Source organism: Scleropages formosus, chromosome 24 (genome assembly GCF_900964775.1).
Source record: "Scleropages formosus chromosome 24, fSclFor1.1, whole genome shotgun sequence".
NCBI lineage: Eukaryota > Metazoa > Chordata > Actinopteri > Osteoglossiformes > Osteoglossidae > Scleropages > Scleropages formosus.
In genome coordinates this window covers 19991840-20005238 of record NC_041829.1, presented here as the reverse complement: position 1 = coordinate 20005238, position 13399 = coordinate 19991840, and the positions used below count along the sequence as shown (strand labels likewise).

The 13399-nt window shown below is 40.7% G+C and overlaps 1 protein-coding gene across 1 annotated transcript; it reads right to left on the bottom strand.

Moving 5' to 3' along the window:
* On the bottom strand, positions 1 to 10831 carry anxa11b (annexin A11b). Its single transcript, XM_018761336.2, has 15 exons — positions 10734 to 10831; positions 9221 to 9551; positions 8383 to 8423; positions 7911 to 8063; positions 7682 to 7769; positions 7447 to 7541; positions 5842 to 5955; positions 5090 to 5180; positions 4421 to 4500; positions 3481 to 3537; positions 2719 to 2812; positions 2299 to 2394; positions 1451 to 1509; positions 1161 to 1283; positions 1 to 626 (listed from the first exon to the last, which is right to left on the bottom strand). Exons 2-15 carry the CDS (start codon positions 9546 to 9548, stop codon positions 567 to 569), a joined length of 1479 nt encoding a protein of 492 aa, XP_018616852.2. The 5' UTR covers positions 9549 to 9551; positions 10734 to 10831; the 3' UTR covers positions 1 to 566.
* Between the last annotated feature and the right edge of the window lie 2568 nt (positions 10832 to 13399).

The following is a 13399-nucleotide window of genomic DNA, read 5'->3' as shown; positions in this document are numbered from 1 at the left end:
TCAGTAAAGCATGTTTACTCCTAAACATACATTCACAGATTAAAGACTGAAAACAGAAAGAGAAACTACTGCAGGAATGCCATGACATTTATTCCTTACTGCAAAACAAGCCATAAAGACTTTCAGGTAAATACCTCTACTTTTACAATATATCTGTTAGGAATATGTAAACACAATTGCATAGCTTAATTAATTATGTGATAAATCTTAGCACTGCTGATATTGAAATGCTAATTCAATTTGGATATAACCCTATACATGTTTCAAAATTACACATACTCTGCTGACTTGAACAAATATACCTGTATAGATAAAAAATTAGTACAACAAATGACATTTCACATGGTTTATGTACTTCAGATTAGTTCAGAATATCTGTGAGAAATCAATATGCTTTTTAGTATGCATTTCTGCAAATGATTTTTTAAAAAGTAGCCAAAAAAGGTAGACCACCATTAAAAAAAAAAAAAAAAAACAAACATGCAATGACACACACTATATAAGTAGTACTGTGAATTGGTATACTTCTTATACAGAATGAATTTTTCTATCATATATTCGTGACTTCAGTCGTTTCCACCACACAACTTCAACAGCAGCTTCCTGTAATCGCCAGATGTATCCCCCTATCAAATCATAAAAAGAAGGAAAACTTAGTGTTACATTTCAAAATTCTATTTAAGTACAACACTGCACTTGGATGAGGACACTAATTAATGACAAAGATGCATGTACATTTTAATAAAGGGCAATTTAGCATCACCAGTTCACCTCAACTGCACATCCTTGGATGTGGGAAGAAACCGGAGCACTAAGAGGAAACTCAGGCAGAAGTGGGGACAACAAGCAAACGCCACACAGACGGAACAGGATTGAACCCTCTTACATTTACATGTATTCATTTAACCATTTCATGTATTCATTTAGAGAACCCACGTGCTCTCACACCACCCATGCGTTGTGAGGCAGCAGCACTACTCATTGTGCCACCCCAATATAAATGAACTTTTACAAAAAATAAAATGTCAATTACAAACAAAAATATGTAAAGCCCTATTTTAAAAATGAGTATACAATTAAGTATTAATCATACCATTGTTTAATTCACTAAAGAACGACACAGGTTGTGAAGCAACATGGCATAGAGGAAAAGGACTCACAGAAATGTCGGTATACAGCGACTTCCCATAGTTGCGCGCATACTCCTGACGGATGTCCAACATGTCAACTTCTGAGCGGGACACCATAATCCGGATCAGAGCTCGGTCCTTTGTGCCGGCTCCCTAAGAGCAAAAAGCAGGTATTTTCATAGTGTAAGAGCTCAGGGTTACCATGCATACTGCCAAAGGTGCTGAACTAAATAACTGCCTTTGATAATGCTGACACTTCTAGGCCATAATTGTCATCAAAGACAATAATTTTACTATAAATGACAAGTGTGTCTTTTTACCTTCATGGCCTTGTGAAGCCTCTCAGCAAAGTAGACAGGAGTGTTCTTGATGCATTTCACTGGAAAACATAACCAGACAGCATTGCAGGCTTAAAACTGAACTTTCCATCTTACTATTTAGAGGGATTCAATTTTTCAAATTGAACAAATAAGTACAAAGGAAAAAAAAAGAAATGGGGGCTCCGATGTTGGACATGAATTAGACAGAAGTCAGGCAGGAAACTGTTTCTTTATAGCTGTAAATGTGTTACATTTGTTTTGAGCAAAGTGTCAATATATAATCACCGACAGATTAGCAGATAGGCAAGTAACATTTGAGAACATCTGAATTATAAGGAAGAGACACACTTCTGCACTCTACAGACATTAGATTTAAGTTTTAAACAGAATGAGAGAGATGAGAGACAGGCATGCATGGTGGTAACAAGTGAAAAACTCAGTCATATGCTGCATGTTCTGAGCTCATGACCACGTAAAGGGGCAAAATATAAACACTTGTCTAATGAAGAAAGGAGGAAGAACAACACCAGCCAACAAAAACATTACCATTACTCTGAATAATGACAGCATTTGGGGAGAAAAAATTCAAAAAGTTACATTAAAGTTTAGAATGTTAGTCAATTAACTATGTACATTACATTGTCAAATACTTTGCAACATTAATTTGAAACTACATTTCAGGTATAATTAATAGCCACCCTCATTATCTGCGAAAACTGAAGTGGCATACACAGGTTAAATGTTGAAAAAGCCAACGTTAACACACTGAGGTTAAGGTAGGAAAATAAAAAATGGTTCAGGTCATCCATGAGGGGATAAGAAGAGCATAGCCAAGGTGAAGTGCTTACCCACAGCCAACATGCCACTCTCTAAATCACCAGACATCTCTCTGCAGATACTCTTCTCAATGTCCTTTCCACACATCTGCTGGTACTCATGGAAAACTGGAGATGAGAAGTACAAGGAGCACTTACACAGAGGCCAGCAGACATATGCTGAAAGGCTTCAAATACACAGAGATGATATAGTAATTGCAAATCAACAGAGAACAAAGACTTTCCCTAGGATTTCCTGTACATAAACAGGCACATTATCTTTCCTTTTATGAAACAGTTTCTCTGGGGCTGCATGTGCAATGGGTGAGGTTGACAGCATACAGCCCTTGGAATAAGCACAGGAAATGTAACATCTTATCCTGGTTATATTAAATGTAATGTCCACCCACAAGGACAATCTAGGGAGACAGCATTTGGGAAAAAAGAAATTACCTGCTCTGAGGTGTGGTTTGCTTCTAGCACACAGGATAGCATTGAACTGGGACTCATCAGTTCCCAGTTTGTGCTCCCCAGCAGCATAAAGACTCTGACAACAAAAATTAGAAAACAAAGTCTACAATCACAAGTAAGTCAAGGTCAATACTCTCAAGGGTGAAAGAGAAACAAAACAAACATTCCAGGTCACACTTGTTGTATCACTGGAATATATTAAATTCATATGAAAATCTGGGCAGCACAGTGGCACAGCGAGTAGTGCTGCTGTTTCATAGCGCCTGGGTGGTGCAAGAGGATATGAGTTTGATTCCAGCTTAGTCTGTGTGGAATTTGCATGCTCTCCCTGTGTGGGTTTCCTCCCACAGTCCAAAGACACGCTGTTCCGGTTCACCCACAGTGTGTGAGTGTGAGTGACAGAAAGAGTGTGTTCCACTGATGTATGGATGAGTGACCCATTATAAGTAGCGTATCTATAAGTCAACACAGTGAATAAGGTGTGTGGGCACACTGCATAGAGTTCGTTGGTAGTTGCTTTGGAGAAAAGCATCTACTAAACAAATAAAGGTAAATGTCAAATATTATAACTACATTTGCTTCATTAAGAGTCCTGACAATAATGTATAATGTTCATGCAAAGGAAAAGAAGAGACATTTTTAACCATATTCTGTGTAATCATTGTAAACCAGACACATTCAGATTTCAGACTTTGCATTACAATGTTCAATTTGCTTTACATATACTGCGAAGCTCTTGTTTACCTGAGCGTCCTGTTTGGCTAGAGATACGTCCACAGTCTCCCTCTCATCTCGATTACCCTGAAAAGAAGAAAAAATGAGCAACACTAAGTAAATACATTACAGCAGAACATCTTAATTTCACTGCATGCTTTCCATCACTATCCTCTGCAAAATATACAGAGAGCACACACACACACATTTTCGGAACCGCTTGTCCCGTACGGGGTTGCGGGGAACAGGAGCCTACCCGGCATACAGATAGCATGCTAGGTAAAACCAGTCTTTTCAATAGATTCCACTGTTTCTTTACATGTAATTTGGTGAATACCCATGGCTGCCCATAAAATGGGACTACAACCAAGAGGTTGCTGCCTTGTGACAAAGCTGCTGGAACATATTACTGCCAACAAACCTTTGATACATCTTTCTTCATCAGGCTGTTGTGTTGAAGCAGATAATTGTGATGTCAGCTGTTCACACAGCATTCTGCCATTGAATCTTCTTCCAAGCACAGAATAATGACAAATCCCTATTCAAACTCACTGTAGCTGGGTTAAAGCTATTCTAATGACTTGACTTGCAATATAAATCATCTGTGTATAATAACTGAGTAGAAGAACTGATTATTCTTACATTTCCCTCCATCATAGAAGTGAACAGCACAATATCTGGGTATGCATACACAGACACACACAAACCTGTGTGTATAGTTTTTGTATTTTTTTTCTACAGAAATCTATTTGTACTGGTTTTCTATGAGTAATCATAAAACTGACAAAACCCTGAACACTGGAAGACTAGGCTATACCTTTACATATTTATTTTCTTAGCCGGTCCTACTTGAGCTATAAAATCAGCAGCATCACAGATGTAATGACATTAAAACTCATAGGACAGAGTTGCACACAAACTTCAGGGATTATAAGGCACCTAGCACTTTTAATGTGAACACTGTAATTACCTGGCTAAGTGAGACCAGGAGTCTGCGAAAGTGACCTGAAGTTTCACTAATGATGGCATCTTCCAGTGACTTCCTGTGCTCTGAAATAAAAAGTTGTTACATGTAGGCAAATGATGCATGGCATATGGGATTTGCTTTCAGCCCAAATCCTGATAATATAACTACCTATAGTAAATATTAGTTGATTGTTAACCTTATTTTTTTTTAACTTAATATACACACATGCATTTAAAATCAATAATAATCATATCAGTAGTTAAGAAAAAAAGAAACATTAAGAACCTACACCACAGTATTTAACCATTGTGTGTTAATGATAATCAATAAAGATGTTGCCTTACCTTTCACAATAAGAAAATATATGTGGAACAGTTAGTAAGTTTAAGTTTTAAGAGCGGCCACCATGTGATGCTCTAGTGGTTACAATAGAGCTGTTATACCATTATATGTAAAGGCATGCACTAATGGCTACCCACAGCAGTATCACAGGGCAGCCAGCCTTAAAACTTACTATCATACTAGCAACCAGAATTTATACAAAAGGACATAAAATGGTATTGGAAGCATATCTAAGTGCTTTAGAAAATTCAAAAAATGAACTCCTGAGCAAGAAAAAAAAACATTAAGCCACATAGAACCAACTAATCTTTCTCATCACTGATAACTCACCACTTTTGTAAAGTTGATTAATTTCCCGAATTTCCGCATTGGAACGAGAGGCCAGGATCTCAATCAGGCATGCTTCATCTGTACCCGCTCCCTATCAGAAAAAAAAAAAAAAAAAAAACACCCTATACTGTACAGAGTTCTCAGCAGGAACTTTATCTGTAATGCATAGCACAGTAATACAGTGCATAATGCTGGTGCCTGATTGCTCTTGGGGTGTGGGGTTGCATGTGGATTTAAATCCATTTCAGTCTATGTTGAGTTTGCTTGGTTTTATTCCTGGTGCTCCTGTTTCCTCCCACAGTCTAAAGACATATGCTTCAGGGGCACTGGTGAATCTACATTGTCCTTAGTGTGTGCATTTGTGAGTCAATGAGTGTGTGTGACTGCCAACAACAAGGCATACCCTGCTACAAACCCTATGCTGCCAGGATAGACTCTGGACCACTGTGACCCTGAATTGACAAACAAATATCAATGGAGGCTGGATCTTTGTCTGTACTTATTTGCACTACCTATAGTACCTGACACATAGTAAAAACTTATCAGACTTGAACATCCAGTTTCACAAGTCCAGAGGCATTTGTTTTCCCTGAAGTTCCACACTACTACGCCCAATCACAGGCTATGACCCTACGTGATTGTGTAATGTAGAAATTTATCACATACTGTAGTTTGCAGTGTGTACCCTCTTCCCTGTGCATCAGTGCATTTATGCAAAACCCAGGAAAAGAATCATGAAATGCCCCCTTTACCTTTATAGCTTCGCGGAGTTCATGCACATCAAACTCCGTGGGTGTCATGAGCATGGCAATGACAAGGTTCTCAAAATGTCCTGAAAGTTCTGACTTTAGATCAGAAATTAAATCCTAAGAGAGGGAAAAACATCCACTGAAAAACATTCATGACAGGAACCCTGGACACCAGCTGTGCTTTTTCACAGTAAAAGTACATTTACATGTATTAATTTAGCAGATGCTTTTCTCCACAGAAAATACAATGTGTACATTACATTTGCAGAAAGAGAAACTTAGATGCAGACAATATTAGCTACTGTCTCAATTTGTAACATACTACTTTCCACCTTGCATTATATCACCTCTGTCTAAACTCTGCTCACTTTATCTATGATGCATTACACTATTATATAGCTACATACAGCTTGTATCCTGTTTTAAGACAGTCCCTATACTTTGGAGCAGCTGTCCAGTGAATACTTAAGCAGCAATTTTAATTATTATCACACCCACTGTGAAATAAAGTTTTCAGGTAATTTTAACTAATATAATGCATTTGTACACCTGCAAAAAACATAGTACTTAAGCGTACTTAAAACATTTTGCTGGTATTGTACGTGTACTCTACACATCTGTGAAGAGGAACGAAGAATGCAAATCTTATGTTTAAAAAAAAAAAAAAGTTTGCCTGCACTTGAAATGGCTGTGTACACATGAATTAAAATGGAAGTTGGAGGAAAGGACGCATATGTTGAGTACTAACAAGGTGTGTTTAGCAATAGGTTAATGTGCGTGGGTGTGTGTGCAGTTTTGGTTGGAAAGTTAAGCAAAAAAGAGTTTGTAGGGATGATATAAGTTTTTCGTTTGTCCATTACGTCATTCATTACTATTTACACATTCATGATCCTACATTGCACAAGTGGATACCGACATGTGGTAAATCGATCGGTGGAGGGAAATGTTGCAGTATTTTGATTTTTAAAATTTTTATACTGTATTATGCGGGGGCGCGGTGGCGCAGTGGGTTGGACCGGGTCCTGCTCTTCGGTGGGTCTGGGGTTCGAGTCCTGCTTGGGGTGCCTTGCGACATACTGGCGTCCCATCCTGGGTGTATCCCCTCCCCCTCCGGCCTTATGCCCTGTGTTGCCGGGTAGGCTCCAGTTTCCCGCGACCCCGTATGGGACAAGCGGTTCAGACAATGTGTGTGTTTGTGTGTGTGTGTGTGTGTGTGTCCTTACTATGAGCAGCAGGGTTTGGATATATTTAAAAACATGCATCTGAAGTGCGTAGCTTCAGGTAAATGCCATTCATGGATGTGAATGTGTAAGAAGTGTGTTTACAATTTTCTGTGAAGTACACTAAACTGTAATCCATTACAATGTGGTTTTCCTGTAATGTAAGAAATCAGAGACATGGCTTAGGATTTTTGATACAGAAAAAGACAAGATGAATAAATTATACATACAGATGAGATGTTTTCATAAACAAAAAAATAAGAAATAAGAAAGAAATGCAAACTGGTTTTCAAAAACATGCTGCACATTCTTACATAACAAAAGCTGCTTTCATGAACTATTACCATTCTTATCCATTATAACTTCAAAATTTGATATACAGCTATACCTTTCCATAAGTTGTTTTGTAGGCCTTCACCATGGGCACACGCTGCTTGTTGGAGCGGCTTCCCAAAAGGTTAATAATTGCTTGTTCATCGGTGCCTATTAGTTAAAAAAGTAACTTGACATACACAACAGATTTTGTAGCACTGTTCATATTCAAAATTCTGACACGAAAAAAGACCTAAAATTCATCACAGTTCAAATGTATAAAATTGAGTTTAATAAATACAGTCACTGACCAAATCCTTTCATGGCCTTCCTGAGAATTTCTACATCCTTCAGTGGATCAGCCCCTGGAAAGTCGCTGATTGTACCCCGGAATCCCCTCTGTTAAAACAGCGTGCGGCTGAACATTATGCAAGTGAAACGCTGATAATGAATACGGAAAACACAGAATTGCACACAGCAAAGCTTCACTGTGGAAATGGCAAATTAAGTAGAATCTCAGGACTTTCTGGTCTTACGTACGTTGATGGCTGGTGCAATCGGAGCACCAGGTGTCCCTCCCCCATAACCTGGCATGGATGGGTTGGGTGCTGGAGCTCCTGGGTAGCCTGGCATAGGCTGACCTGGAGCTGGGCCACCTGGGTAGCCCATCCCAGAGGGCATACCTCCTCCAGGCTGGTGAATAGTACACACAGTATAGACACTTATGAAAGACATGCACTGTAATCCTAACTGCTGGAATAATGCAATTCTTGGTGTTTAAGAGTAATGGTGAAATGGCATGAAGTCTAACCATGTTACACTAATGAAATGAAGGTAGCCAAACAATGTTTTCATTACTATTAAACCAAAAGCAGTTTCCAGTCAAACCAGCAATTCAAGTTCAAGTGGGTTTTTATTGTCATTCCTCTATATAACTTGTATACAGTGGAACGAAACAAAGTTTTGTTTGCTGTTCTTTACACTGGTAAGTTAATTTTACATCAGCATTTACCATTCCAAAGCCAGGTCCTCCTCCCCAGCCAGCATTACCTCCTACAAAGAAACATAATGTAATCACAAATGGTCTTAGAACACAAAACACACAACACCCTGGCAGAAATATATACTTCTAACAAAGTTTGAGTTTTAACCTTAAATTTTATTTTTTTTTTTTTAAATAGTAAAATTACTAAGAAAGTTAAGTTCTAAAAAAGAAAATCATACTGCACTGAAATTTGTACACACTTTTTTAATGGCTTGAATGTGGATCAGCATATTCCCATATAGGCATAAAGGGCAAAAAAACCCAAACTTTTTTCACTGTAACATCATGAAAATGTAAGTGCATGTATTTTGTGTGTTTATACTTGCCTCCAGCACATTAATGTGCTGCCACAAGTATGTGGCCAAGTTGGGCAACCAATTTTACCTCACTGTTACATAAATATAAAGTAGTGAATGTACAAATCCGGAGAACTTTCAGCTTCCCACATTCCCAGGCAAACATACATACACAAGTCAAGTAGTAATATACATGTCAGATTATTAACAGGACAGCTGATAGTGTAGTGGTTAGGGCTACTGCCTTTAGAGCCAAAAGTTTCAAGTTCAATCCCCACCTCTGGCTGTAATACCCTTGAGCAAGGTACTTACTCTAAAGTGCTGCAGTAAAAATCCCCATTTGTCTAAATGGGTAAACAACTGTAAATACTTTAACACTGCAAATTGCTCTGGAGAAAAGCATCAGCTAAATGAATAAATGTAATAGCAAAAATTAGAAATCCACTTTCTCATTTTGGGTTCTGTAACACCGCTGCACAAACAGGTAAACACCACACCTGAGGACTTACCTGCGGGAGGCATGGACGGATAGCCACCAGGCTGAGGCGGATAGCCTCCACCTGGAGCGGGGTATCCTCCCGCTTGGGGAGGGAAGCCACCCGGCTGAGATGGGTAGCCACCCGGCTGGGGTGGGTAGCCGCCCCCTTGAGGGTATCCTCCAGCCTGCGGGGGGAAACCTCCAGCTTGGGGCGGGTAGCCACCCGGCTGAGGAGGATATCCTCCTCCCTGAGGCGGATAAGGTCCTGGTTGTTGAGGGTATCCTCCCGGCTGAGGGGGGTAACCGCCAGGCTGCTGGGGGTAGCCACCAGACTGAGGGGGGTAGCCTGGATAGCTCATTGTCTGCAACATGGAGAGACAATCGGTTACAAAATGAGGACAGCTATAACATAGACATGGGTGCACTGAAAAACACGCTATAAGTATTACATTCCGAAAAATGTATCAGCTGGCAGTGGATAGCATAGCAGCCTTCAAGTCACAAAGTCACAGGTTCAAATCTTGCTTCTGGGCAGTTCCCCTGAACAAGGTACTTACCCTAAATCGCTCTAGTAAAACTACCCAGTTATATAATCAGGTAAATAATATTAAGTGGCTTAACACTGTAAGTTTTTGTAAATTTTTGCATAAAAGTGTTGTTTACCAGAGCCTTTCAGAAACAGTAACACGTTTCTGCACAGTGAAGAAGAAGAAAAACTTGTATTCAAAAATGTTAAGAGCTCACCTCCACCCTACTTTATCATGACACTCATGACAGACAGGTTTTTCCCAACAAACTTAAAAGCGTACTACCTGTTAAAACACACTGTGGCTTTACAGTCAAAGCAGGCACATATATATTATGACAAATAAGTGAAAGTTTTCCCACATAAAGTGAGCAAAGACTAGTAAGTCAAGTATTTGGGGAGGGTCACCTGTCACACTGCCCATGGCTGAACATACTGTACTTCCTATAACAGCCATCTGGCCATGCCTCAGTACAAACAACTCGTTAGCGTAACGCTATTGTAACAATTTAAAAAAAAAAATATATATATACGAAGGTGTATTTTACACCTACGTGTAAAATTACTGCCCACGTAAATGTGAACGCAGCGCTTTTTGGCGCGGAGTACGAGGTGAGGCGAGTCGGCCGCGCGCCCGTCTCGCTCGCGCTGCTGCCCCCTAAAATGGCGCCCAGCGGCGGAGAGTCGCGTCGCGAGGCCAGACGGACACACGCCGCGCGGCGACACGTCCCCCCCCCCCGCCCCCCCGGCGCAACATCGCTGCACCTAATGCCACAAAAATTGAACACAAGTTTAAAATTACTAAATAAGACCAGTGTCGACGCAGTCACTACACATTCGCATACCCGCTCAGTAACTGCGTTATTTGTGACGAAAGGGGAAGTACACAGTGCACAAATGAATCATGTTTTTCGCAAAGCAAAGGTGTATATTAAAATAAAGAGTTATAACTCTATATTTATATATGTATACATATATTACTGTATACGTGTATGCAGTTGGAGGTGGAGAAACGTACCGTGCCGCAGGACTGTTCCGGGAAAGAGCCGTTCCAGGAAGGGAGGCTGGAATTTAACTAATGGTGGGTGGGTCTCCTTTGTGTTTCCATTCGGAGCCGAGAGGCAGGACAGTACGAACCCGACTGAAAGGCGTCCCTGGACACAGTAAAAAATAAAAAAAAAAAAAGAAAGAAAAAAAAACAGGGTAAAGAAATGCAATGTGGCATTTAATTCAAGGTTTCCCCCTACAAATACAGCGAACAGTGTGTGTGCAATATGTAGTAGACTCTGCACTACAACAGTCATTTCAAGTATTTTCCCTACTTTGTGCAAAATCATACCCAGGGCCAGGTGCAATATAATATGTCCTCTAACCAAGTGACAATCGCTGCGCTAGGCTATAATGTCACTTTTATGTTACAGGCCAATGCGTACTCTTTTCTAATGCTTGCTCATTGTGTTCTGGTCTGCTGCATTGCTAACTGTCATTCGCTACCTCTAATCATGTTCCTATCAGTCTATGTCTAGTCCAGTATGTGTCCCTCGTGTAGCCTGTATGTGTGAAAGTGCACTGTAGGCTTGCTCTAATCTGGAAACAAATTCTTTGAATGCTCAGGTATACCTGGCCAATAAAGCTGATTCTGATTCTGATGCGTGTGTGTGTACGTAGAGCCCACCTGTGGAGGGATAAGAATCATGTCAAGTGACAGAAACGTGGGGGTGGGGGTGGGGGGGTCCAGCCCCAGTTCATTCAAATATAACCCCCCCCCCCACTGGACACTGCTGCTACTGTTTAGTCCCAGATACATGAGCAGTAGTGTAACCACAGGCAAAAATGATGAGAATGAAAAAGTACAGCATGCCTAGTTGAAACACACAATGTGGCAGGTAACACAGGTTCTTACCATGTTACGCGAGTAAAACAAGGTAAGTGAGTTCATGCCGAACAGTATTCTATGATAATTTAGCGCCGCTTTTGTCCGGATCGGTGCGCTTCTGGTTACAGGCGGTCGGTGCATGTGTGCAGCAGAGTAAAACACTCCTTCATATTGAACTCCTTTTAATGAGCATCTGCAAAATTTCACACACACAAAATACATACAGTATGTTATGTAAGACTGTGTTCTCATTCGTGCTCAAACCAAAGACAACAAGTCACAGCAGCTTTGAACTCATCTGGGTAATTAATCCTTTTTTAGTCATTTTAGTCGTTTTTGTTCTTTTAGTCCTTTTAGTCGTTTTAGTCCTGAACCACAAACCACCACCATCTGCTCTTTGAGCCTTCCCCACCCTGGTGTCTGACTCACACACCCAGTTATGAATGAATGACCTGTATGACTCTGTATGGGGTATACCCTGTGTAGAGAAGACAGACACACACACACACACACACACACACACACACAGGTACACTGTATGACTGAACCTCTGATGCCGTGGAAGTTCACATGCAGAAAAGCGCATGACGGACACACACGCGTTTTTCTCATCAGCCGTAACTGCTCCAGTTTTGAGGGCAATCAAAGTAGAGTAGATGAATTTCATGTGTTGGGAACTTGAAAGACTCTCCGCTCTCTAGGAATAAGAGCAGTTGCACAGCGGAGAAAAGGTGACATTCCTGCTGTGGGACTGGAGCGCTGACTCATTTTGACAAATGAGGGTGGATTGCAGCCATGTGCATCTTCTGCCAGGGTAACATTTACAATTGATTATTTTGTGCTGGTTGGGGGTGCGGTGGTGCAGTGGGTTGGACTGCTGTCCTGCTGTCCGGTGGGTCTGGGGTTTGAGTCCTGCTTGGGGTGCCTTGCGATGGACTGGCGTCCTGTCCTGGGTGTGTCCCCTCCCCCTCTGGCCTTACGCCCTGTGTTACTGGGTAGGCTCCGGTTCCCTGTGACCCCATATGGGACAAGCGGTTCAGACTGTGTGTGTGTGTGTGTGTGTGTGTGTGTGTGTGTGTGTGTGTGTGTGTGTGTGTGTGTGTATTTTGTACTGCGTCTTTATCAGCACTTGCCTGGCCAGAAAATTCCAGCTTCTTTAGAATCTCAATACAGTGTTGGCGCCTTTCTGATTTTTGTGACATAGATTTTTGTTAAATAGTTTCAATTAATATTTATTAGTGTTACCTAATTCCTGTTGTGTTGTTTTCTGCATATGTTTTACAGTTATTACTTATTGCAATCTTAATGTATGCTCTTACTCCCCCACGAGCTTGCAGAAAAAGACATTTTTTTTTTTGCCAGCACTGCTGTACGCTGTATTGTTATGCATTTGACAAATAAACCTTTGACTGATTGATTCTGTCCATTTAGGCCTTCGACACTAAAATCACAATTAACAGTTGAGTAAATGGAAGTTACTCTTAAAACACTGCCGAATGTCTATATTCCAAATATCCACATTGGCAAGACACAATTGTTTGCTACAATGTAAGTGTATGTTAGTCATTTGTGTTCCGATTGCTGTACTGGACTACAAAGCGAAAGTGTCAATGAAAGGGTTCGTGTGACGTCACAAAGTCACGGCTCTTCTTTCGCCTGCTGCTTCACCTGAAGCCAGCAATGCTGCCACCGCCTGGTCATAAGCGGAATTACAGTCACTTACACCGCGGTAAAGTACCATCATAGCACAGTACATTTACATGTATTCATTTAGCTCACGCTTTTCGCCAAAGCGACTTACAATGTTA

Coding starts and splice junctions, on each gene's coding strand:
- anxa11b (XM_018761336.2), bottom strand. CDS start 9,548: ATGAGCTATCCAGGCTACCCCCCTCAGTCTGGTGGCTACCCCCAGCAG. Junction 4,501..5,089: donor TAATCAACTTTACAAAAGTG/GTGAGTTATCAG, acceptor TTTTTATTTCAG/AGCACAGGAAGTCACTGGAA. Junction 2,395..2,718: donor CAAACCACACCTCAGAGCAG/GTAATTTCTTTT, acceptor TCTCATCTCCAG/TTTTCCATGAGTACCAGCAG.